This window comes from Erithacus rubecula (assembly GCF_903797595.1).
Source record: "Erithacus rubecula genome assembly, chromosome: 3".
NCBI classification, from domain to species: domain Eukaryota; kingdom Metazoa; phylum Chordata; class Aves; order Passeriformes; family Muscicapidae; genus Erithacus; species Erithacus rubecula.
Window position 1 is genome coordinate 48,194,900 of NC_136689.1, and position 27,131 is coordinate 48,222,030.

Genomic DNA, 27,131 nt, shown 5'->3' on the forward strand with positions numbered 1-27,131 from the left:
CTAGTTAGTGGTTATGGAAAGAAAGTAAATCTGCAATTAAACTATAGTGGTGGTACATTAAATAGGAGTGAGTAATGGTAGCTGAACTTAGTTAATTATAGCTGGAAATAATTAAAATAGCTGGAACAGTTTTATACTGAAACCATATGATGTGTTTTGGCTTGATTGCTCTCAGATGGCCGCTGCTGTACAACCCTTCAGGCAAAACACCTGCTGAGATCTATATGCTCATAAGGAGACATTACAGACACATTTTAAAGCTGATAAAGATTGGACTCAAGCAATAATTACATAGCTATTGCCACTTCTGTGAAAGATAATTTGCACTATCATTCCTTTGTGTGAAAAAATATTGTTTGGATTAGTCTTTCATATGGACTAGTGGACACAGTTATGATCAGGAAAACTTTTTGTGATAATTGTGTTCTTGGCTCTTCATGTAATGTCCATGTCTCAGCAAGGAAGATAGAGTATATTTAAAACAAGGATTTCTAATAAAGATTTTGTGGTCTCAGCTGTATTTCCATTCTAGACTGTACACTCCTGTAGCCAGAACCTCTGAGTGTACACCATCAATTATTTATGCACAGCCTGAGGCAGAGAGGGCAACCTCAGTAAAGCAGCAGATGATTCGCCTCACATGTCCATCAATGCGTGCAAGAGGGAGGTCTGGGCCCTGCTGCAAGGACAGCAGTAGGGCCACACCACAGCCTGCACCATCAGCACCCACCTTCACCTGCACATGCTTCTTTGGGTATCCCTGCAGCACAGGTGGGCTATCAGCTGTTTGCTAGGCTGACTACACCATGAAAAGGCACAGGAGAGGAGGTCACACTCCAGCTCCAGAAGAGCCAAGTGCTTGGTACTATTGGAGCCAGAGTCTGCCCTGCACTTACAGTGACAAGCACAAAGCAGAGGTGGTAGTAGACAAACACAACCACAGCAGCTATACCTGTTTTCACCTTGGCTTTCATCTGCAGCTGCAGACCTTTCTCCAGCAAGGCCAGCTGAACATCAGACCCTGGGACACCAAACACTGCCAAGCAAGACTCTCTGGAGATGACTGTGACAGGCTCTGGCTACAACTTATGCTAATGAGAACAGGAAAAGTATTTTGTGTTGAATAATACTCCTTGAATAAAGCTCCTGGCCTGGCCAGGAGATGGTCACATAACCACACAAATACTGTTCTTCCTGCAACACTGCCTTGAACGCAGCTTTTGGTCTGCACGAACATGGATCTTGAAACACATCAAGTTGCACAAATATGCACTCAAAAATGTTTTCGAAGACAAAAGGTCTGATTTCTCTTTCTGATGTAACTATAGCATATCCCTATATATGGACATCTCTAGAAGCATGCTGCAGTCAGCAGTGTGAACATGGATAGAGTAACCTCAAATGGAGTATAGACATAGTCAGCGTATCTGCTTCATTCTCTAGGCTTAAGTTAGCACTTCTTGAATCAGCACCAAGATACCGATTACATTGCATCAAGGAAGGAGCATGTTGCTAGTCTAGTCTATCCCTGTGAAACCCAGAGAGCACAGTCATTGTGGAACTTCCAGGATTGGAGGGAAAAGAAAGTAGTGCTACAAAATGTGATAAATGTCGAAGTTTTCCAGAAGTCTTTTGGTTAGCAAAATCTGATTGATTAAAGTGTTTTCTTGAAGAAGTAAGGTGGATTATTTGAAAGCACTTTCACCATACATGCTTCAGAAAAATAAGGTTGGGATAATAAAGCATTTTCTGTTAAAGTATGCGTCTTTTTTTCCCCAAATATACATATAACTGGATGCTAGCTTTGAAAATATCAACATTCTCCAGGATTGCTTTCCTAAATATGAGGAATTGTAGCCATTGCCAAGATGTTCTTCATTCCTATTTTTGGGCATACTTCAGAAGTTCATACTTCAGCAGCTCACTGCACTCAAAGGAAGTTGTGCTTAAGTAAGAATTGACACTAAGCCTCATCATAACAGGATTTTCTGGATTTCTGAATCTCAATGCAAGTTGGCAGCTAAAGTTTTGAAACTATTCCTTAGACTTCCAATGGTCCTGCAGCAAAGTCACGGAGATTAATAAAAGTGAACTGTGGGTGGAAAATCAGATTCTGTGTTGAAATTCTAGATGTTATCATTCAGGTCCATCTCAAATCCGTAGTTTGGATGGACTGGTTCTACCGCTCTTCCTCTTTTGCCATGTAGCGTTGTGACAGAAGTGGGGTAGGAGTTCTACATTCAAATGTTCAAAGCATTTGAGACGAAAGAACACTTGCATTTTCATACACATAAAGAAATATGTATTTTTGCACTTCAGAAAACAAGAGAGTATATACAGAGGTAAGAAACTAGCTTATTTTAATTGCAAGCAATAAGTCAGAGACCACAAAAATACCATTAAATCCACAGTATGAGGATCCTTGAGTGCATTTCCCCAGCAGAGGCCTGACTGCCTGTGCTGGAAGCCAGCACTGATGTGATATAGCTGTACAAGTTTTGTGAAAAGTTGGTGGATGAGAAAGAGCTGTGAGAAGCCCCCTTGGAGGCCTCCTTGCTTTACTTGGGAACAGTGCTTAAGCTCTGTCTGTTGCCCTCAGCAGAGGTACATGGTGTGTCCAGGTGAGACACCTATATTGACCTGGAATCTATCTTGTGGCTGCTGTGTCAGCCCCCTAGCTGCTGGCTGACCCTGGCACTGCCAGGAGACAGCTCTGCTCACCGTGCTCCAGCACAGGGCTCAATGGGATCCCTACTCCAGCTTGCCCAGCTGGTGGCTTTTCTTCCCTTACAAAGCAGCCTGCTCCAGCTGCAGTCTTGCTGCAGTGATCCCACTGCCATTCACAGGATTCGACATGAACCTACTAGAGCATCCATTTGTCTGATCCTTAAATAAAAGTTATGTTGTCAAGAATAAAGAACACTGTTTATTAAAAAAACACAAGTTGCTAAATTGGTCACTGACTATTAGAGTCAACACAGGGAATGGTTCAGACATCCACTGCAAGATAGGTGTGTACCATGCTGGGAGTGATAGGGCTTTCCCTTTGCTGTCACTCAGAGCACTGACATGCTTGCCCACTTAAGCATGGGGTGTATGTTCTGGAAAATCCATAGCACAGGGTACATTTGTGTGCAGAAACACTCGTAGGCTAAAATTTTGATTTCAATAGGAATTTACTTCTAAATAGGCTGATTATTGTCTTTAAATGCTGGCAATGAATACAAGAGTGTCTGCTGTGACTCATGCAATATAGAAAAAAAAAAGGGAATTCATAATTGAGACATCTCAGACATCATCATTACTCACTCAAATGCAGATTAAGAAGATTCTGCTGTTTCTGCCACAAATTTGCATATTACTTGGGATTTTGTATTTTTAAAAAGTTACAGTGTTTCCTATATTGTGACATATCTTTTCTTGATTCGTTTTTAGTGAAATAGTTCCCCACACCTGCAGTGTGGATAACTGAGTTCTCTCAGTGGAAAAATAGAGCCTCTATAAGGAGAACAAAATCCCTATTCATAATCTGACTTCAAGAAATTTTGTCTCTTCAAAGTGTCTGTGTTTCCAATCTGTACATTCACCATTTCTCTTATAGAATGTAGAAATGGTAAAGTACTTAATTTTTAAATAAAATATCAATAAAATGGCACCTAAGCATTGGCTTATGGAAGTTCTAACTGCAACTTTATGAATTAGGGCAAATGAGTATCAAACTCCTTATATGGGAGTTTAGAAAGCTATCTGCTAGCAGTAAGTAATTTAAAATCATGGCATCATTTAGGATGGAAAAGAATTTTAAGATCAGTAAGTCCAATCATTAACCCAACACTGTCAAGTTTACTACTAAAATTAGTGACTATAGGATTTATTTGGAAGTAACTGAAAATCTACATAGGTTGAATAAACACCAAAGAAAAGTTGGAGGCTATTCTGAAAAGTTATTTGAAATACGGTGGGTTTTTTATTAAATTTGTGCATATATATTTATATACAATTTCTCTTTTAAATTCTAACAATTACATTACATTTTAACAATTACACTTAATTTTCATAAAATTTTATATTGCTTTAAGTAAGTATTATTTCCACAAGCTTTCTTTAAGAGATCACATCACATATACATCCCATCACTACCTCACCCTCTTTCTGCAAATAAATAAAAAAAGCCGAAGTAACAAGCCCAATCCCTGATACTGGTCAGAGTCATAGGATCTGAATCCAGTCTTAGTTTTCAAAATTGCATGATTTTGAGCTGCTTGGATTCATGTGGCTTTGTTTTCCAGTTACATACCTTTAGATGAGACTAAAAGCTGTATTTTCTTGTCAGGGCGATCTGTTTCTTGATCAACTACTGAATTCAACTACTTGTAATTTAAACAGTCCAATTCAGAACCCACATAGACGAAAGCAATCTTCCTGTCTTCCCCTTAATCTGCTTTACTTTCCCCACTATTTTACTCGACTTACTGTTTTCAGAGCTATAATTTTCAGGGCTGCGTTTACGGCTATTTATCTCATTTAAATATTCGTTCTAAAACATATAACCCCACCTATTTTGGGGGATTTGTACAGGCTATCACTTCAGCCGTAGGAAAACGATTCTCCATTGCACTCTCTGTATTCTCAGAAGCAGCTCTCCCATCGCCGTGTCGGTCGGTGCAGATGCCAAAAGCCGTGACTCAGCATCTCTCACAGGAGACACAAAGAGCCAGCTGCGACGGCCCCACCACGGTGTGCGAGAGGTTTGCCGGGTTTGTGGCTGCTGCTTTAGCCCCTCATGCTGCAGGTGCGCGACTTTTCCCGGGTGAGGCACAGGAGGTCCGGACCTGGGGTAGGGCAGGAAGGGAAGGAGAGAGGAGAATGCCTGAACCTTTCTTTCTGAAACTCTTAGTACTTCTGCACAGAGTGGGTGACAGTTCTGAACTGCAAATAAATTTAATAAAAATATACCGTTGTACAGCACAGACCCATAACAGTGGGTGTTTGGTCAAAGCTGCTGATGGCCGTAGTAATTACAGACTGCTTTAAGCAGCAGGTTCAGCAGCACACCAGATACAAGAGACCTTAACTATTCTAGAGAAGGACAGTAAGTTACTCTTTTTAGGGAAAAAAAAAAGGAAAAAAATTCATGACAATTTTCCCCCCTAGAACACAGTTGAATACTTACATTTCTTCCATATATATACTCATTTACAGAAATTCCCCCCTAAAATACCAATTGATTTTTTTTTTTTTTTTTTTTGGCATCCATATAAACTGGTAGGTTTCTATGTGAGAAGGGCAGACAGCCAAGAAAAAAAAAACTGCAATAACTGCAAGCTTGGCTTCTTTGTTTTGCTGCACACCATTATCAGTAATAGATACGGGAGGTTAAGTTCCAACCTGATGCCTTCGATCGGGAATCTCCTTAGAGTTCACCACCAGAGGGAGCTCTCAAGCAGCCAGACAACTTCAGCAAACTACAGCGGAGAAACACGTCAGAATCAGGCAACAGCCAAAAAAATTCAGTCAGCTTAATCCCAACACATAAATGTGTACAATTCTTTGTGAAAAAAGTAGTTTTAAACTATACGTATGTAAATGCGTTTGTATGCGTTAAACCGCATGTATGTTTAGAAAATGTTCTTCCCATTTGAGGAAGAACTCTGCAATTTCTTAGCTGAGAAAACCTTCCTTGTGTCAATGCTGCTGATGTAGGAGTTCCATGACTAGTAAAAGGACTGCTTAGTCTGTCCTATTTATGGAAGGACTCGCATTACAGAAACAAAAGCAAGCCCAACCAGAGGCCAACAAATCAGATCATACATGTTTTTCTCTTCCCCTGCTCATTGCTATGCAGTGAGAAGTGGGTTGCTTTGTGTAAATGGGGGCAGAGTCTGGCACTGCACTAGTGTTACTAGGATGAGTATCACTGCTCTGCCTGGTTTGGAAAGTTGTATCTATGTAATGAGAAAGATTCCATCCTTCAGTGTCTTGCAGTCTTCCTGCAGATAATGAAAATGCCGTGATTTGTTTTGCAAGAACAGAGATTTTGCCATTTCAAGGCAAAATGCACCCAGCTACACGTCCCTTGATACTGCTCTGCAGTACACTGTGTGCTCACCAGCTTTTATTTTTCAGGTCAGATGACACAAGTAGTTTGGATCCTTTCTAGTTCTTTGATGCTGTTGTTACAATGAGTAGCATTATAATACAAAGGTAATTGCATCTAATTTGAAATAGTTCTCACAGGTATTTTAACTAAAAGTTTAATTTATTAAGTTTAAAAATTCAGAAAATTTTATATCAATGGACTATTGCATCCCAGATTTTTTCCAACATGACATGAAATCATTATACAGCAATTAAGGTTTTACATAGAACACTGGCACACTATATTCCTCTGTAGAGATTTAAAGATAGAAAATCATAATTGATAAAAGTCTAGCAAGTAAGCTGCTGCACAAAACAGAAACAAACCTTTGCTTGACAAACCACAGTCAAATACTTCTGTCACTAGAGACAAATATCTCTGTCACTGTGCAAGAAGGGCTTAAAGGATGCTAAGTTATGCACCAGTGCTTTGAGTAATTATATAAGGCATGGTAGACTAACATGATGAAAGAGAAGTTGTCACACGTTAATTCTGACACTATTTTTAATTGCCTATAGTTTTAATTTGTTCTTCCTTCTCTATATCATATGAATCAAGAAAATTAGCAAATGACTCATAAAAGATTTATCAGGGCGAATTATTTAATTGCAGTGTCTACATGTTAAAACATATTTTACAATAAGGAACAAATTAATGCCATGAAGTAATCCAGTAATCAGGCATCAGACTGATCCCCCTCTCATACCTCATTTCTGTGATCAAATTAAGTTTGTATGTACAGGTAAAATACCAGACTAGTAGTTTCAGCTCCTGACTGTTTTATAAATAAGCATATGAAAGCAGTCTCTATTAAATATGTAATTTTAAGAACATTCATGACATAAGCACAAATGGAGCTGAGTTCACCAAGTACATTTTTAATACAGTTACATCTGATTTAATCTCTAAGACCTTGTGAGAAAAATGGGCAAGTCGTCAACTAGTTTGGTACATACATTGCAACACCATCATCAGAACATTCCTTCATGAATGATTTATTTATAATCAAAAGATATTTATTGCTCAATTATTCTGACATTGTTAATCTCAGAGGGAGGAATTCAAATTATACTTTAAAGTTAACGACAGTGATAAATTCAGCTTGAAAGTATGCACATCATTCTTTTGCAATGAATGACAGAAAAGATGCAAAATAAATACCTACACAACATGGATAACAAAGTCTGACACATTTCTGCTTAAAATAGCACAGTTTTTTAGCTCTTGACAGTATCGATAAAACCCTCAGTGTACTGATCTCCAGCTTATAAAAAAATAAAAGTCTATGGTTCTTCCAGAAGACATTAAAAGGTGGTACATGACTGAAGGACACTACACCCAAGATGCAACCTGAACATTTGATTCAAGTGACCCAGGGTGGAAAATGTTGTAGAAGTACTGACCCAGCTCCTAGGGAATTGAACAGGAAGGACAACTTTCTCATAGGTTTCTTCAGTGTCATCCTAGGCTACATCAAGTGTAATTTATGAGAACTTTCTGAGTGACTCATTTAAATTCACTCTATTTTTATTATTATGGTGATTGCTATTTGTAATTAAGATAACTTTTTATCTGAGGCTTTTCAGGGGATTTTTATGGTTCTTTCAGCGATGGGATCATATCCTCTGTGTGAGTAGGGTCTCTCAGAAGGGGAAGTCAGTCTGCAGAAGTAAATTTTCCTCTGCAGTGACTGACAGGCCTGCTACAGAGGATCAATAACCAGGTTCCATGAGCTCTGGGCCTGTTAACACTTACTGCTAGCAAAGGAAGGAGGGTAGAACAGAGCCTAAAGCACGCTGCGTGCTTTCTTATCAGCCTAAGGAACAAAGAGCACGGCACCCTCCCTCTCAAGTCTGCTGGTAGGATTCTTGCCTTTTTCAGAACAGGATAGTACATGGGAGAATTGTGCAACACACTCAGATAAGATGGGGACATAGCAACAGGTTTGGTGTATAATTCAAGTTGGAAATGCGCCTCACTGTATTAGTGTAATTTACCTCAGCTCCTGTTGTAATTGCTCTGAGTGCTAGCAAGTCACATTGAGAAGACTGAAGGAAATTTTGATTCTGCATTCAATTACAGGGCTTAATTGCTCTATAAAATATTATGCATTGTACAAATACACAAGAGCAGTGGATTTACGCTCACATGCTTGCATATCAAAAAGATTGCATTCCAAAGGAAGCAATCTCCTTAACTGAGAATAAGAAGCTTTAAAAGATCTTTGGCTTGAATGAAAATGCCTTCTTTTTGGAACCCAGCCCACATCCCTAGGTATAAAGTCCACTAGGACTCTGTGAGAACATCTACAACGAAACCATGTAGTTTGTCCAAGCTGAGGGACTGCTCTAGATTCAGTGTTGGAGTGCTACTCCTGCCTTGCCAAAAAAGGAAAACTATCCAGAAGCTATTTGTTTGCAGAGGAAAAAGTCAACCAATGTTATGTTTATTGATCCCATAGGAAAAAAAAATCATTTCTCTCAGTGCTAGGCTTCAAATGATATTGCCTTAATCTTAGCAAAACACCTCAGGAATAAAAAGGCTACCCATTTTCTGCATCTGTATCACTAATGGTACATTAAAACAGTATATCCATAATCAGTACTGTATAAAGGCACTAGTCATGGCAGGTAATCACAGGATCACAAAATCAAATACAGTGCTCTAATCCTCTGATTTTACAGCAAGGCAATTATTTTTTGCTTCTTATTTTTAAGAAAACACTATATTACGTAAAATGGGGAAAAAAAAAGAAAGGCGACATAGTCCAGCATGACTTTTTACCCTTAGCATAGTTTTGCAATGCCGTCTTTGAGTTGACAAAATAGTTTTGATATTTCAAGTGCATATCTTATTTTACTTTACCCTCCCCCTTAGTTTCAGTGCTAGTCACAGCAACTGGGTTACCTAATCAGTATATTTGCTTTGAATTGAGAGAAATTAAAAAAAGTAGTGCCACAACTTTTATCCCCTCTTTTTACATAGGATTTTCTTTCTTCAGCGATTAACCTTAACTTGGACAGCAATGAAAAATTAATTTTATATCACTTGGTTGGTTGTTTTTTTTTTTTCCAGATAGTTTGGACAAGGACAGAAATTGCTTACAGTTGTTAATACTCCAAGAGTGCAGTATCATCTACTCAGTTCTTTTCTATATAACCAATATTATTAGGTCAACAATTACTTTTAAAACTTTCATAGCAAGATACTTGCTTTTTAAACATACAACACCAGTGAATCAGATTCTAGTGCAGTGATAAAAAAATATAGCAATCCAGTTTTATTTTTCTGAAATCCATTTTTTTACTTCTGCAAGTTTCTTGGATCCCATTTTCCTAGAAAAGCAGCCTGCAATTTCATATCTTCATAAGTGGCAGTGCACACAAAAGACAAAAACTATTCAGCCCCAAAATTCACAAAAGTGCACAGGGAAATCCATTGTGAAAACATGATGAACAGTTCATAATCTTTTTGTAAATTACAATAAGTTCAAAGTAAGTACATATATTTCTGTTTTAAAGACATCTTTAATCTTTTTAACCATTTTCATTATTGTAATTCCTGGGGATTGATGAAACATAGGATCCTCAGTTTGCTCCATCTCACTGAAATCAACAAAAGGCTGCTTGTTGTTTTGCCTCCTGCCAAGTAGGAACACTAGCAACAATTTAGTTTGGTTTACACTGGTGTGAAGCAGCAATTTGCAGGTGTGGTTCCTCAATCCAGCAGCTAGATGAAGGGAGTACCTTGCTTTCCTGCAGGTTCACTTTTCCCCAGTGTAAGGACTAACAACAAAAATGAGACCACTAGATTCTGCTGTCTTGAAACTAAGTTAAGTTTTCATACACAGGCTGTCATTGAATGACAGCTCTCATCTTCCCCATCTATCTTCCAGCTGTCTGCTTCTTTACCTGCTCCAACTCTGGTACTTGTTTAATCCCAGAGTAAGAAAATTTAGTAATCTGAATCAGCAGAAAGCTAGTTATGTGATTTTTAAAAAGGGAGAAAAATGAATAAAAATATTATCTTTCTGAACTGTTTAAATGAAGATAAATAAAAAACAGCTCTGGTGTAAGGAAGAGAAAAATTGTATACATGACAGTGGGGAATTAAAGTGTGTCCACAGTGGCCTTCAGTTTAGGGTAAGGTGAACCCTACCTATACCAGAGGGGCAGGAGGCCCCACTGCCACTGACAGAGGTTGTTACGCTTCCCATAGGATTAGTGAGCCAGCCCAGCTCACTGATACCAGTTGTGTCAGTTAGCCCATTAAATCAGCGTAAGTGGTCAGTGTGTGCAAGGTCTGGCACGGGAGACAAGATGGGGGCCAAGTGGAGTAGCTTGGGTGGGAGAAGGGGAAGAGTGAACTCTTCTCTTTCCCTGCATGCGAAAGTCATAATTGTACCTTCAGAGGCCTCAGAGGCCAAGGCCAAAGACCGACAGAGGATAGGGCTGCCTCTCCCACCATCAGGGGACTTGGACCAGTTTAAACTGGCACTGAAACAACACCTAAGGTCACAGCCCCTTACTTAATGGTCTCTGTTTTAATTCAAGTGGATTCCTGGCAGTCTGCATATGGGTCAGCCATGCTGAGAATTTACTTGAGAAATTGCCATCTGTGAACTTCTGGGCTTCTCAGCACGAGAAAGACAAGGAGCTACTGGAGACAGTCCAGTAGAGGGCCAGAAAGATGATTAGGGGTCTGGAGCATGTCTCGTTTGAAGAGTGACTGAAGGTGCTGGACCTGTTTAGAGTAGAGAAGAGAAGACTGAACAAGGATCTCATTAATGCAGATAACTATCTCTAAGGCAGATGTCAAGAGGATGGTGCTGGACTCTTTCCGTGGTGCCCAGTGACAGGAGGAGAAGCAAGGGCCATAAATTAAAACAATGGCCATAAAAAAAAACCACAAGAAGTTTCACCTCAGCATGAGGAAGAACTTGGTTATGTTGAAGGTGCCCTGTACCACGGAGTTCATGGAGTTTCCTCTCTGGCAACATTAAAAATCCTTCTGGACGCATGCCTGCGTTACCTGTTTTAACTTGGCATGAAGTTGGACTAGATATCTCCAGAGGTCACATTCAGCCCTGTGATTCAGTGATTCCATGTAAGTAACGGTGCAGAAAGTTCGGTGGGTTGTACTGGATTTATGGAATAGTACTGAGTACCCAGGCTTGTGCAACTCTTAATTTAATAATCCGTGTCTCTCTGGAGTGTTGTCGCATTCCAGCTATGAAAGCCGATTTTGCGGGCAGCAACGCTGCCGAGCCAACCACACCGGGAGAACCGGGATGGCTCCACGGTGATCTCCCCACCCTACACCTGGGCACTGAGCAAGGCGGAAGGGGTTGCAGCGCATCGCAGCGCAAAGACAGGACCGCGCTCGGAAGGGGGCGAGAGGAGAAGAGCATCCAAGCATCCCAGCACCTTTCACATCTTTTCCCTGTTCTTCCAACACTTCCCCTTTCTCCCCAAGGGCACCGGACCAGCACCGCGGCGATCAGCGGGACGGAGTGCGCATGCGTCTCCCACTGCCGCCGGACACGACCCGCAGGGTCCCGGGGGAGCGCCCACTGCCTGCCCTCCATTCCTCCATCCATCCACCCCTCCATCCATCCACCCCTCCATCCATCCATCAGTCCGTCCGTCCGTCCGCAGCGTGGGGCGGGAGGCGCCTCGCGTGTGCGCGCTCTCCTAGGGGAAGCCGGAGCCGCGGCGGGAGGCGGGGCCGCGCGGGCCACGCCCGGTGTGTCCGCCTGGCGCCGGCCGGGGCGGCAGCGACGGCGGCAGACGCAACTTTCACGGGACGGAGGCGGTGCTGCCGCCGCAGAGTCCGGCGGGGGAAGGCGCGGGGAATCGTGAGCGGCTCCCTAGGGGACTCGCCCGGTCCGCTCCGTCTCGTGGAGGGGGGAGAGGGCGGCGCTGAGACCCGCCGGGACCAAAGTTTGGGAGCCGCCCCGCGGGCGGGCAGGAGGGGCCGGAGGCCGCGGCGGCAGGAGTATGGGCGGTGCGCCCCGGCCTCGCCGCTGGCTGTGAGAGGCGGCCCGCATATCTCTCCTTGGGCGGGAGAAGGCAGAGCGAGCGGGGGCGGCAGCACCTATCGCGGGGAACCCCGAGCGAGGCGTGCTTGCGAGCCCCTCCAGCCGCTGCTCCTGTTCTCGAGCTCTATTTCCCGTTCCCTGACGGGGGAAGAGGAGGGGCGGCGGCGAGGAGCCGTGTCGGGATCCCTCGGGACGGCGCGGAGGCGGCTGGAAAGCCCTGAGCAGGAGTAAGCGGCTCCCACCGAGCCCTGCGCAGCGCCGCATTCCCTTCCCGCTGGGGGCTTCCCCCTGCGGGGTGCGAGTGCGCATGGGGGTGGCGGGCGCGGAGCTGGGGCGGGAAGGGCCGGGAGCGGCTCCATGAGGACGGCAGGCCTGTCTGCGCCCTGCCGCCTGCCCTGCCCGCGCTTCCGACCCTGAGGCCCTCGGCTCGTCTACGAAGAAACTTTTCCGCAGCGTCCGAAGATGGAGCCTGTCGGCATGGATTATTTCTGCGAGCAGGTACAGCAGAAGGACGTGAGCCGTAGGATGCAGGTCGGCCAAGAGCTGCTGGAGTATCTGGGCGACCCGGCGAGGTCCCCCGATCTGGAGCAGGACCAGCAGCGCCTTGACAAAGTGATCGACGAATTAACAGCGTGGGTGAACTCCAGTAATTTTAAGGTAAGGCTGCTCGGCGGGGCTCGGTTGGGGAAGACCATGATTCATCATGGTAGGGCGGTACAGATCCTCGGATTACTTTTTAATCAGGTAAGAGCAGAAGTAAAACTACGTTTCTGCCTGTTTTATCCCACCCCGCACAAAGGGGAATTCCGAAATTTTGGAAGGGTGGTTAATGTTTTATTGTTTCTATTTCTCTGTCCTTAAAGAAGCAGTAATAGGGGTTTTGGTTTTGCCTTTATCCTTGGCCAGGCGGTGGTTTTGTTTTGTTTTGTTTTGTATTTGAGGGTTTCTTTACGACATAATGTTAAACACAACACCCCGCTCCGCAACTTTAATACCACACTCGGGTTGTGTTTCTTACTCGGAAACAAGATAGGTGATGATATTTTTTTCTCGCTACCACTCCCATTCCAGTCTCTATACTTGGGTATAATGTAATGGGATTGCCATCGTTTTCTGCAGGCCGTAAAGAGTGCTGCTCCACCGGATTTGTATCACCTTGTGCTTTAGACGATTTAAAGAATAATAGGCTTCTTGGGTTTCCCATCGTAAGTTTAAAGTTGTTTATATCGACTTTAGGTGACTTTCCCGTACCTGGGAAGCTATACAGTATCCTCACAGCGGCCCGATGATGACTCACGTTTCGCTTTTTCCTGCGTGCGTCTTTTAGACGGAGCTACGGGAAAAGAGCGATCACTGGCTCACACAGTGTTAACACTTATTGTTGTTCTTACGTTGGTCAGTCGATAAGGCGGTTGACAGCACAGTTTTAGTGCCAAGGACAATCGCGTTCGCGACTTTTTAATTTTTAAATTTTTTTTTTTTTTTTTTTTAATTTTGCTCTGCTGTGGTGCGTGTGCGCGGCGCGGCCGGGCAGGCCCGCGCTGCCGCCGCCGGGGGGCGCTGCGGGGCCGCGCTGCGTGCGGGGGTTCCCGGCCGGGCCAGCTCCGCCCTGCCCTCTAACGCGATCGACTCCCACTTTGGGCCTTTGAACTCACTGCAGTGAGCTTGTTCTCGCTTTTGAAATTTTTTTCCTATTTTCTGAGACACGGGAGGGGGGCGCAGAGTAACCTCGAAGGGGCAGTATGTTCCTGAAATGGAAATTTTTTTTTCCCCTCCGCTGACTTTAATCCGCCAGCCTTTGCACGTAGAAATTTCTGAGTTTGAGGCCTGAAAATAATAAAGGCTTTACTCCATTTGCGCATATGATTTATTTATTTTGGAAACATGTTTGTCAGTAAAGGTCGGGTTAGCTTGAGGAAGTAGCGTGTGCTGGACAAATATAATTTATTTACCTTTAAATTCGTCATCTGAGGGCAGCTGTTGGTGATAAAATTGATTACTACAAAATCTAGACAGGTCTTTAAAAATACTCTTTTTCGTGAAGAGGGCTAGCTTCTTACTTAACAGTACAGGTTTTTTTTCTGCACTTGTGAATTAACAAAATTGGGCATTAAGACTGGAAATTCAAATTTAAAGATGCATTTTTCATAATGCAAGACATTTTTCTTGCTGTTGATGTAAGATGCAGAACTCCATACTTGTGTGGACGGTGGGATGAATGAGAGCTATGCAGTGCTCCAGAAGCATCAGTCCCAGAAGGGAGATCCCCTAGTCCAACCTCCCTGCTAAAGCAGGTTCACCTACTAGAGCAGGTTGCAGAGAATCACAGCCAAGCAGGTATTGAATATCTGCAGAGGAGGCTCCACAACCTCTCTGGGCAGCTTGTTCAAGTTCTCTGTCACCCTCAAAGTAAAGAAAATTTTTCTCTCATATTCAGATGGAACTTTTATGTTTTAGTTTGAGCCTGTTGGCCTTATGTTGCTGGGTACCTCTGAAAAGAGTCATGTGGAATGAGAGTATTACAAATTCTAAGAATTTTAAAGATAGCTTGAAAAATTAAAGTATTTTTGTTACATCTTCTCTGTGTCCACTTACTGGTGGTTCTTCATTGTGTTTCCAAGCACGTCAAGATCATAGGGTTAGTCACAGGTTTGATTCCTCTAGGGGCCATCACTTAAGAGCTGGGCTTGATGATTTTTGTGGGTCCCTTTTGGCTTGGAAGATTCTGTAATTATATTAATGGCAACAGCACAAGATCTTGGATGTTTTGCTCACGATCACGTAGAGTGACTGCCAGCATATGGTGCTTCAAAATGAAGATTTTTCTAGAAAAATCGCTTGTGTTTTGCTTCCGTATTTTGTCTCATGCAAGCATAGATGTTATACATTTAAACGTTGCATCCTATTTTGTTATTGCATTTGGGCCCTGAACAATAGAAAGTAGTGAATGCCATAGACTTATATGTCTTCTCAAAAAAAAAAACCAAAAACCTAGTGATTTTTGATTGTTGTATTATTTGACATACTGTTGAACACCCTTTACTGAGAAATGGATACATAGAGCACTTAATTGTGCTTATCTTTCTTTTGTGTCTTGTTAAAGGTCTTGCTGGTCTCCAGAGTCCCAAAGTAATGAATCCCTTCCAGCTGACATGACTGGTGATGTCACAAGCAGTGATAATGACTGGAGTCTCAGAACTGCTGAGCTAGATGAATTTAAGATACAAGTGGGGAATGCTGGAGGAAGTTTTGAGGGGGACCATTATTTGTGCTCTTGGTGATGGGTATGGGTAATAAGGGGATAACTGATGTGACTTGTTCTGAATGGGCAATATATTTTATTCCCACTGAAAGCTCAGTTCTTGCATGCAGTGCACTGTGCTGATCATACTGGAAGAAGAGATGCATTATCTGGGAGCTTTGGTCTCAGCTCTTAAGCTGTGCTGTGAGGAGAAAAGTTTCTATGATATGCCAGCCTAGAAAGTTTTTGGCTCATGTAACCAGAAGGGAAATACTCTGGAGGTAGTAGGAGGGTTATCTTAGCTGGATTGATAAAGAGTGAGGGGACGAGAACGAGCATTCAGTAAATACTTGAACTCAGTCACCTTAAAAGCTTTTTCCAGTACAATTCTGTAATTCTAAATGTGGGCTAGTTATCAGCAAGGTTGAATTAACTAATCTGCAAAAGATTTTGGCCACATAAAACAGTGCGTTTGCAGTTCTGAAGTTTGCAACTCCTTATAGTTATTTAACAAATAACCTGGCAATTCCAAACTAAGAGCAGGTAGGAAAATTTTTGAGTTCATCGAGCTCATTGAAGTGGAAAACACAATTATGAGCTTGAGTTACTGGTAAAACAAAAAAGGTGGGATTAAGAATGTGTTGGCTCATCTGCAGGTGGTTCAGTGTTGTAGTGGAAATTGGTTGCAGAACATAGGGAATGACCTAGAGAGGGATGAGTCAATGTCAAATTATGAGGACTTCAGCTAGGATGTCTGCAATGACAAATTTGTTTACAAAGACTCTAGAAAGCTTTGCAATGTCAAGGAGTACCCAAAAGATGTGCATAATTTCAACTTTCATTTTTCTATCTTATGAGAATGAAAGAATTCTGCACTGAACTGAAAATTATTTGCTTGGTGATCTGATTTATTTTGTATTGGTTGGGTCTAATCTCTCTCCTTCTGCAATGTAGGGATTTGGGTATATATCAATCCCTATCCCCCTCCCTCAACTGTTTTCCAAAGGCTGTGAGGAATAGGAGTAGTTAAGTTGAATGCTAAATATTAAGAGTTGAGTGATAGAATTATTCTACTGGTATTTGGTCTCAAACTGAAATATTTAGTAATTGCAGGAAATAGGGACAGTGCTGTTGTTTGTATTTGGACTCTCAAGTGAACTTCAAACAGCAAATTAGTTACCCATTCTGAGTGTGGTAGTACTGATAGATATTTTCTGGTGTTGCTGTGTTAGCTTGAATCTTCATCTATGTATACATGAGTTTTTAGGTCTCTCTCATGCTCAGTAGTCACTTGAAATAATTACAAGATTATCTAACTGTGCAGTCTGGAGACTCAAACCTGTTCTATGTCTGACTCAAGTAATCTGGAAATCTGCTTTGGATTTCTGCTGAAGAGATGTGGTACGGGGAAATACTGCTTTTAATGTAGAGCTTTGCAAAGCTAGTTTTGGCTGTTTGCAGGTTGTGTAGTCTTTTAAGAACCCCAAAACTGAACAGTTACCCTCATTAAAAGTTTTTTTGAGGAATAAAGCCACCATTTGTTTCTTTGAACAAACCACATCTGATTAAAACTAACAAAACCCTAAGACTAAAATGGTGATAGTTTCTCAAGGTTAATTTTATATGAGAAGAGTAATCAGAAATGTTTGTGACTGTGAGTCATCTTTGGATTTCTTACCTTTGTGGTCAATATCTTAGCTTGTTCTTTTCCTCAGCTGCAGTAAAAAAGTAATTAATAATCACTAGTTTTATGCCAGAGCAGCAGATGGTTTGTCATGGGAAGAAGAAAATCTGATTTCACTCTAACTCTTTCTGATAGTGTGGATAAACTGTTCCTTTTAGGCAAATCCTTGGAATTGTCTCTTATTCTCTGCATCTTGAAGAGTGAGATTTTTCTGAGGTTTGTCTAATACCAAATACCAAAAGATTCTAAAATGCCAGTAATGTTGGTATTGCATTTTGTATTTCCTTGGTTTGGCAAATACTTATTTTGTCTTTAGTTTGACAAAACGCCAGTGGGAGGAGCTTTCAATTTCCAGAAGTGAAGGGAAGGTTTGAACTGTAATTTTGAAAATAGGTAAAGAACAAGTGGTTAGGATGCTAGTCTGAAGTACTTGCAAAGAGATGGCAGCAGTTAAAACTTGGTTGACTGCACGTATGTGTGTGAGGTGGAAGCTACAATTCAAAATCATCTGAACAAAATGGAGACACTGAGATTTGAAAAAAGAGAGTTCAGAGATCAAAAATGAGAGGTTGCACATTTGATTACAAATAACTGAAAGCAAAAATGCAGAATGTGGGGCGTGGGATTGAGTAGCAGACTTTAGGAAAAAAATGTGTGGGTTGTCTTGGATTTGAAGTTGTACACAAGCCAGCATATGCTACACAAAAGCCAAAGGCCGTGGTAAGTTGTAGGATTAACATGCAGGACAGAGAAATGGAATGAAAGAGGACTCAGCTAAACCTTTGTTTTTCAGTTACTGTGTAGATCTCAGTATTTCCTTAGTCTGTTAGCAAACAGTGGTAATTTAAATGTCTTTGTTGAAAAAGAAATTAGCCTTTTGCTGAATATCATTCTTTCTTTCTTCAAGTTTTGTTTAATCTTGGCTGTGTGGGATCTACTTTCATTTTTCTGTGTAATGAAAATGTGGTTTGACCTGTGGTATGAAGCCAGTATTAGTTTTTAAATTCAAATCTTTGATGCATTCTTGAGTAATAATTACTATTTTTTCATGTATTATTTATCTTCTGTTAATGATACATTGAGTCAACAATGGAATATTAGCCAAATAATTAAGCAGATCTCCTAAAGACAGGGGACACTTCCAAGAAGTTTTTATTTTTTAAATTAAAATTCCATTTTTAAATTTTTAAATTAAAACTAATTTTGTCTGGTCTTTAGTTGGGAATGGGGAATATATATAGTCTCAGATGAGTCTCAGATGTCTCCTCCAGAGGTGGAATTGACAGTTCTCAGTTATTTTGCAGCTTGAGTTTGTGTCATCCACGCTAACTACTCACTGTTAAAAAAGGAGCTGTGCCGCTCATGTGGCCAAGTGTTCTCACTGTTGTTTTTGGGGCAATTAACTTTTTGTCAATGTTAAATTCATTTTCCAGTGTTTCAGCAAGCTGATTTGATTCACATTACAGGAGATTTAAGTGCACCAGATCAAATATGTCTGCAGGTCGAGGAGGATGACAGGACCATCAATTTTAGCCTGCAGATTGACTTGGGTGTGGGAAGAGAGCCTTTCCAAGCACTATCCAGTGTGCAAGAGGAGAGATGCATCCTTCAGAGCAGAGCTCACAGCATTCAGTGCATATAAGCCAAGCGATTTTAGCAGCAGTTCTGACTCAAGGAGTTTGTGTCCCGGGCTGAGGAGTAGTGCTGGTGCATCATGCCTGCGTTGCTCCGATGGGAATGCTTGTGAGGCTGCACAGCTAGCAGGCTCAGGGAGGAGATACCTTCTTGTTCGTGTGTTAGGCTGGTTTCCTAAAGTGGGCTGCTGTTCAGCTGCATGGATGCTTCTCTTCCCACAATGGAGGAACTGGTGCAGAGGTCGGAGTAAGTAGCAGAGAATGGGGGTCACTGTATATGTTTGATACAATTTAAATAAGAGGAAATGTAAAAGGAAATAAGAGACCTTGGGCACAAAAAGAATTAAATTCTTTTGAAACAACTGAGTCCCAAAATAAAGTGTTTCTTTGTTTTGCATCATCAATGTACTTTCTAAGCACAGGCTTTTGACTGCAATTTTCTTTGGGGGAAAAAAAGTTGATTTTTTAAAAATTATTGATTCAAAAGAGAAATACCGTACATCTCATTGTCTTTCCTCTGTACCCTGCTTTTAAAAAGGCTCTGTTTTGAACTTTTTTCCAATGCAGTGCATAAAGTTTTAGCCAGATAATCTCAAAAGAAAATGCCTTATGTTGTCACATGTTGCTGCATCATATACTTTTGGATTTTGCTCACATTCCTTGGGACAATATTTATGAAAAATTTATTACAATAGGTAAGGGAAGAATGTTTAATGCACATGTGAGGCAAACTGATGATGCTTCTGTAATGGATCAAGCTGGAGGCAGTACACAAATTTTAGAATACTGTAGTGTCTGCATAGTACAGAACAGTTTGGAGATCACACTTGCAATCTGAATTCAGTTTGAAAATCATGAGAGATTTTGAGATTACAGAAGGTTGTAAATGTTTTTTTTTTTCCCAGTCATCATTTTGAGCGTTACGTGCTCTTCAGAATTGGCTAAATTAATTAATGCAGGCAGACATGATAGGAATCTAAAGTTACCAACTTGGGGGAAAGGGCATTAAAACATATTCCTTTTTTTTTTTTTTTTTTTTTTTTTTAATACCCTCTACAGTTTTTATGAGAGCACTACACTTGCTTGTTCTGGCTGCAGTACAGGAGAGGTCAGTATAACAGGGACATCCCAGAATTGTGCCTGTTGAGAGGTCCCCAGAAGAAACCAAGCATTTTCAGTGCAGAAATAGACTTGTCACTCTCTAGATAAATAGAGGTGATTTCATTCAGCCATCCTCTTGTACTGTGGTTGCTTGTGATGCTGAAGTGTTCTGTGGTTGGCCATCGAAGGAAGATTGTGAAGGGAAGGTTATCGGAAGTTTGATGGTTTATACCCCTTTTGAGACAAAGAGGTTGCAGCTGATAAGTAGTTTTAACAGTAGCAAACACTGGATACTTAGGAGAATCTTACTTTGTAATTGGAAGTATAGTTTTAAAACATCATTTTGAGGGTTGTAGCCCTGCAGTTTTAGGTTGAGGGGGCTCTCCAATTGCTAATGAACTTGGACTCCAATTGTTGAGCTTGAAGACTTTGTTAGATGCCAGTAACTCTGCTCTCTTCTTGCAATGTGATGTATGTTAAAAAAAAAATCATACTGTTGTAACTGGAAGTGTGTTATTAGTGCCCTTGAAGGTGAAACAAACAAGAGAATGGAAATAATACTTTATTCTGAGGTAAAATATTGAAAGTATAGATTATATCTGTGGTAGCTTCAGCAGCTGGGACTGCAGTTTTTGCTTCTGTCAGCAGAGGCAGCTGTCTAACTTCTGCTGAGTAGCAGGGAGGATGGAGTCAGAAGATGAGGTGGCTGGGAATGAAGAACCACACAGGTTGAAGAACTGATCCAGGAAAATGGAAGTGTCCCTCTGCCCATGGGGCCAAGAGCATGCCTAAGTATCTGCAAGCTTTTGAGTTAAGGGAGGGAATGGTATGGGTAGATCTTGGCAGAGTGGGGGCAAGTGGATAGAATTGGAGTGGGAAACAGTAAAGGGAGCAAGAAATATGGAATAGGGGAGCAAAAGTGTGTCCTGAAAGAAGGGTAGAGAGAACTAAGAATATAGATACTGCATAACCATAAATATTATTGTTTCACATTGAGCTGCTTGCAAAATTCTTGAGATTATGAGAATTAAGAAAGTCTGGCTTGGGTCTTGGCTGACAATACTTTAAAAAAAATCTCATCAAGTTTGTGCATATATCTTGTTCCAGCAGTGCAGCACTTGAACAATGCTTCCTCTTGCAGGGTGTATTTGTTTGGTGTGCTGTATCCTGTTTGTCAGTAATTGTTAGTGATACCACAGCTGTCCCCATGGTGACAGGAAATCTAATGCCTTAACTTCATTCTTTGGAGTTCCAGTTAGTGTTCTCTATTAGATTTTCATGACTAGTTCACAGATCCCAATCTGCAGAATCGATATTTCCATGTACAGTTTAGACATCCTATGGCCAAATCCAAGGACATTTGTATTAAGGTCATTTGGCAACTTAGACAAGTAGAGATGTTTTCCTGGTAGTGTCCTCCCCTGAGCTATTCCTGACAGGGATGGGAAATTACAAAATCACAATGAAAATATCAGTAAGCATGCATGGTTATCCACATATGGTTTGAAGAACAGTATTTCTCTTTCTAGCAAAAACTTAGGTGCCTGGAAGTTGTCCACTGAAGGGAAAGGGCAGTGCTGGAAAGTGTGTGCAGAAGAAGAGCTGGAAAAGGAGGAAGCTGTAGAACAAGAATAGGCTCATTTAATAATCACTGGTTCTATTAATAATCGTTTTTTGGTTGGAACATCTTGATATCACCAATGAGTTTGGTCTTTTTTTTGTCCAGAACAGATAAAATATTTCTCAGTTGGTTTGGCATTCATTGTGTTCAGAGAAGTCAAGGATGGCCTTAATATTGGCTTGTTAAAGAATAGCAACTAACCAACTCCAGTTCAAATGAGCCTAAATTTCTTTTCCCATATGAACTTAAAAAGCACTGTTCAAATGCTTCAAACAATGGTGAGCTGATGAATCAGTCTCAATATACAAAGGCTCTTTCTAGACAGCTAGCAAAAGGCTTAATGAATGCTGAGTAAGAAACAAATCCATTGATTTTAATCCCAGAAGGCATTCATTCTTCATTGGAGCTGTTGGGGAAAGAGCAGTGATGCTGGTGAAAGGTTTTTCTATTGATAGTGGAGGGCCTGTGATGGTAAATGGTCCCACACAATGCCTCAGAATTTGGAACCTCTTTGTTGCAAGTTGTTCTGGTTTAGGGCAAATTTGGGAGGAAACTTTTGAATGGGGTTTTTCTAGGAAACAGATTTAAGCAATTCTTTAACTGGTTTGGAGAAAAAAAATCTTTTGGAGAGAAGTGGAAAAAAAAACCTGTTTATTTAACAAGCAGAGCACTTTCTAGCACAAAAATGAGCAATACTAAACAGTAAAACTTCTTGCTATATGCTGTCTTTTATTTTAGTATGTAATAGAATTGTGTCCAGGTAAGTTATACTTACTGCAAACTAAGTTTTATATCTCCTTTTTAATAGAAGATCTGTTGTACTAATACTGAATTTATTAAAACCAACTTCACTGTGCAGTTGCTTCACATCCTAGGTTTTATGGGGACCTTATTTGTCTAGTTTCCTATGGAAACCAGGCTCATATGATGCTGTGTGTGTCGGCCATTTGTATCACATGCATATCCAGTCAATTTTTTTTTCTGGCCTGCAACCTAGTGGACAATTGTGACAGATAGGGATCTTAAGGAAACAGAAGGGTCCAAAAAATGGATTCAAAGTTTATGAAAACAAACAGTTAACAAAAGAGAGTAATTCTAGTGATGAGCTCATGGGGAAAAATGTGCAATGCATGTCTTACTAGAAAATAAAGAGGTGGAAAAGCTGTAAGGAGCACCCAAGCTTGAGGAGATTGTTCCTTTGACAAATGGTTGTTCAATTTGCACCTTCATGGGCCGCAGCAAATTGAGGTAACTACAAGTTGTGAAAATTCAGGTTCTGGTATTTCTTATGAGCTATTGTATGCAGCATAGTAAACAGCAGAAATAGTGTCTCAACTTCTTAAAATAATTTAGTCTAACTGAAAACTTCTTTTTGTGTTTTTGCTTCAATATTTTTGAATATTGTTATCTCATCTGGCTTCTATTCATGGATGGCAAAGTCCTCAAAACTCCAGTAGTATTTTGCATATCCTTTTTTTTTTTTCCATTTTGGTTTGGTTTTTGTTTGTTTTTTTTTTTTTTTTTTAATTGTTGTGGATTGAGTTGGTTTTTATTTTGGTTTTGTGTTTCTTGTATTTTTTGTTTGCTTTGAGGTGGGTCTTTATTTTTTTAAAGAGCAAGTGAAAAACTAGGCTTCCCTAGCTTAAGAAGCAGGTGGACAAATGGTCTTGTCTGGACCACTAGGAAAAGCAGAATTAGCTTCTCAGTTATTTTCTTTTGGGAGTTTGGAAAATGATGTAATGACCTTAGTGGATGAGCTAAGTGGCCAGAAGTAAGTTTTTGCAGTAAGCTCTAAGCATCTGGGAAACCTTTAAAGCATGTCTTTGTTTGTGTTTTGTAGTTGAATATGAAAACATTGGATTTCTAATATTTATTTTCTTCTGTTTTAAGACAATAATTGAAAAATCCAAATTGCTCTGGTTTGTGTAAATTAACCGTATCCATTCCAAACATATTCAGATAACTTTGTCTTGATGGGAACTTTGAAGGAATTATTTTGCTCTTCAACTGAAACTTTAATTTATGCTTAAGTTAGCTTTTCAGCATACTTTCATTTATACGTCTAAGTTATTTGCAATATGTACTAAAATTCCTCATTGATTTGGTTTATAACATCTAATGCTTTTGTTTCAACAGGTAGCACTACTGGGTTTAGATGTTCTAGGTGCCTTTGTTGACAGACTATCAGGACGTTTTAAACCCTATATAGGAACTGGTAAGTGAAATACAACTTTTTTTTCTTAAGACCAAACAGTAAAATATACTTCCCCCCATCTAATAGCAGCTGAAGTCGAACATGTTGCAAACTTCTTTAGCTAATTATAATGTACTGGCAGGCATTTTACTGATGTTGGAATTGAAATAATTGTATAGTAGCATGTCAGTGTTCATTTGTCATTGATTTCTTAAGTGGTGGTTGGGATTTTTTTTAAAGGTTTGAGGAACGCCTTTCGAGTAATTAGTTTCATGCTGTATGGTTGTTTACCATTCCCTGAGACAGTAACCTAAAATTTGCATTGAAACACAAGTGTTATGTTTAACTTGTGTTAAGGTTTTATTATCACTTTAATTAGAGTTTCACGTCTGCTGAAGCCTGTAGTCTCAGAGGATTATATGGTCCACCTCCTGTTAGATAACTCGACTGTAGCTTTTAGTAGCCTTAAAGTTTTTATGGGATAAAAAAAAAAAAAAGATACTGACCGTTATTCCTGTGTGAAATGTATTTACTCAAATGAATTTCAGATTAATGGATCTACTTATGCTGGAGTATGAGACCTTTTTTCTGGAAGACATAATCAAACTACACTAACCAAGTCATTTTGCTGCTGGCTTTGAAAAGAAATAGTGATATTAGGACAATAATGTTGATGTTATAGCACTGGCTGTTTTTAACAGAAGTGTCTAGTCAATGTCCTTTTTCAAAGTTTGCATGAGATGAATTACATCATGTTCCCTGATCCCCAGCTATCTGAAATTGTCTGTCAAAATTTTAATCTTCCTTTTCTTTACATGTCAATTTTTGCATTTAAGAGCTTTGAAATAAAATGTCAGCATTCAGGAATACAAAGTATAATTTATGACAAGCTCCTAACTAAATTAATTGAAAGCGTATTTCAGTATTCTGTGGAATTGCTGGATTAGTGTGCAATACAATTTAAATATATTGCAGTGTGAGGAGTTTTCCTTTGGCTGGTTAATTTTGTATTGGAGCAGTGTAAGGGAACTGGAGGTGTATTGTGCCAAGCACAGTATTGATTTTTGAATAATCTCCATTTGTAGCTACAAACACTGTTTTGCTCCAGAGTTGGGCCAAGATTTGATTTTCATTTTAAGACTCTGTAAAACCTAAAATTGCAGTAACATTATTAAAGGAAGGTTGGAAAGCTTATTCAATTTTTCTCTCATCTTTTAAGTATGAACTATCTGAAAACAATTTGAAAATCCTGTTGTTTGTTTGGGCTTTTCTTGTCACAGTTATTGAGTAGTGTGAGATTGTGAGCAAATTGAAGATGTAAATTTCAGTACTATTTGTATTAAAAAACAAAAGGGAGAGTGTACCGGCCCTGGGTGACTGTCAAACACACATAACATCTGAAACTGTATATTCTGAAAGTATTTCTTAGTTAAGCTAAGTAGTAGTGCCTTCAACTGAAGTTGGTCCTCAGAGCATTTTCAGAATCAAGACCCCTAGAATATGCAAGTTACTGTTGTTCATGATCAACTTCTGTATAAACAAAACTATCAGGTGGTGAAATCTTAGTCTCGGAAAAGGCAGAAAACAGTATTTTAGGTTACTTTTAAAAGTAACCTAATTCTCAGTTGATAGCACTCTCCAAGTTTTATAACAAGTTGGAATAATTTCCAGTTTTTGTCAGTGAAGCAGTAATATAAGAACATTATTGTTAAGTGTCTGGTGTTTGTATAGTCCAGGGCTTATGAGAGTAATTAAAAGCATGTTGGTGAACCAGAAAACTGCTTCTTTTAAGGAATCTTGAAGAACCAGGAGTTTCCTAAATCATGTTCTGTTGACTCTGCAGATTTGTCTTCTAATGTAATCTAACTCCAGTAAGTCAGACCAAAAACTTGTATTTTACAATTATTTGTTTGCAGATGCCTGAGAAGGTTAGGACAGGAGAAACAGGCGGTGATAACTCCTTCATCTGTAGGAGTTGTCAGCAGTCTTGCAGGTTAGGGCCAGCTGAAGCACGTGGTATTTTCAATGTTTGCCCTGTCACTTCATCTTCTTTCTTATAGCTTTATCTGTTTAGTTTCTGACCCACATAGACCTTGGGCTTCTGCAGTGTTCTGTAGAAGTACTTAAACATGCAAAACTCTTTTAGGTTGGTTGCCTAAAAAACTTGGTGCTTGCTAGATCTTTTGTTACGGAGGTGAGCCAACATTTCTCACCTTCCTGACTGCCAGTTTCTATTTATGGATCTCTTCCATGCCTGTGTTCTGCTATCTCTCCTCCTGCCCCAGCACAGAGATGCAATGGAGCTGTTTCTTGTATACTACTGTTTCCCCTTTCAGTGCCTTTCTGTTGAGGTGCATTTGAGTTGAGGAAGCCATAGCATCTGTCATACCATATCAGAGAGGCAGCCTGTGTTCATAGTGGCATAATTGTATTTGGGGTTTTTTTGTTGTCTGTTACTTTTGTAATTATTTATAATAGATTTTTCATTGCATTGCATAGGTCCTTCCTGAAAATTGACATAATATATGCATAAGACTGTCTATTGCAACAACCGGTTTCCTGTGCAGTGATGGTGGATGTGGGACCCACTCTCCAGGGAAATTTGTTTCATCTATACCTTTATCATTAGGTCAAGACCCATTCTTGAGAACTGTGTGAAATTCCAAATACATTCTGATAGCTGAGTTACCTTCTGCACAGCTGTTTGCAGAGAGCTCTTATAGGCTTGTGAGGTACCACTTCTTTTTTTTTTTTTTACTTCCCAGACACTTCTCCAGCCTGTAGCACTACATGGGGTAGTTGTGACCCAAATGCAGCAGTCAATATTTGGCCTTGTTGAACTTCATACAATCCATATCCATAGTTATGTATTTGACAAGAATCAAGTATTCTATGCAAAATGCCATTCTAGAGAGTTTTTAAAATTTGTTTTGATTTGTTTTTTTGGGGGGGTGGAGTTTTTTGTTTTTGTTTGGGTTTTTGCTTGGTTTTTTTTGTAGCTTAGTTATGTCCAGTTATGTGATTCTTTGACATGAATATTGTGATGAGGTATATAATTATGTATTGCAGTGTGTTCAGGTGATAACGAGGAGAAAACAAAAAACATGTAATCAAGCTTGAAAATGTTGGCGAATTTGTAAGCAAAGTAGTTCAGCTAAGTAACAAGTTCTTAGGGCCCTACAGGCCATCTTAGTTGTATTTTTTATATGGTCAGCTTTTACTTTCTCTATTTTTGGTTATATAAATGTGATTATATTATTTTTTGGAGGCAAACATAACAATTTTCCAGGAAATTCAATTATCATCTTGAAATATTCAAACTATAGGTAACTCCTCATTTATTGCACTAAGCTATTGTAGATACTTGCATTCTCAAAAAAAAAAATAATAGGATTGCACCATGACTATAGCAAAGGAAGATAGATGTAAAATACTTACCTGCTTTGTTTTCTGCCTTTTTAAAAATACAATGCATTC

The 27,131-nt window shown here is 40.1% G+C and overlaps 1 protein-coding gene across 19 annotated transcripts in view; it reads left to right on the forward strand.

Annotated features, from left to right (window-relative positions):
* The first annotated feature begins 11,877 nt into the window (after window positions 1-11,877).
* CLASP2 (cytoplasmic linker associated protein 2) overlaps window positions 11,878-27,131 on the forward strand; it is a 151,963-nt gene continuing 136,709 nt past the window's right edge. For 12 of the 19 annotated variants that reach the window (XM_079300172.1, XM_079300199.1, XM_079300183.1 and 9 more), the window contains exons 1-2: window positions 11,878-12,836; window positions 23,597-23,675. In XM_079300172.1, coding sequence (XP_079156298.1) covers window positions 12,642-12,836; window positions 23,597-23,675 — 274 coding nt within the window. In that variant the 5' untranslated portion in view covers window positions 11,878-12,641. The remainder of the gene's footprint in view (window positions 12,837-23,596; window positions 23,676-27,131) is intronic. The other 7 variants (XM_079300197.1, XM_079300173.1, XM_079300178.1 and 4 more) reach the window with 1 other exon arrangement.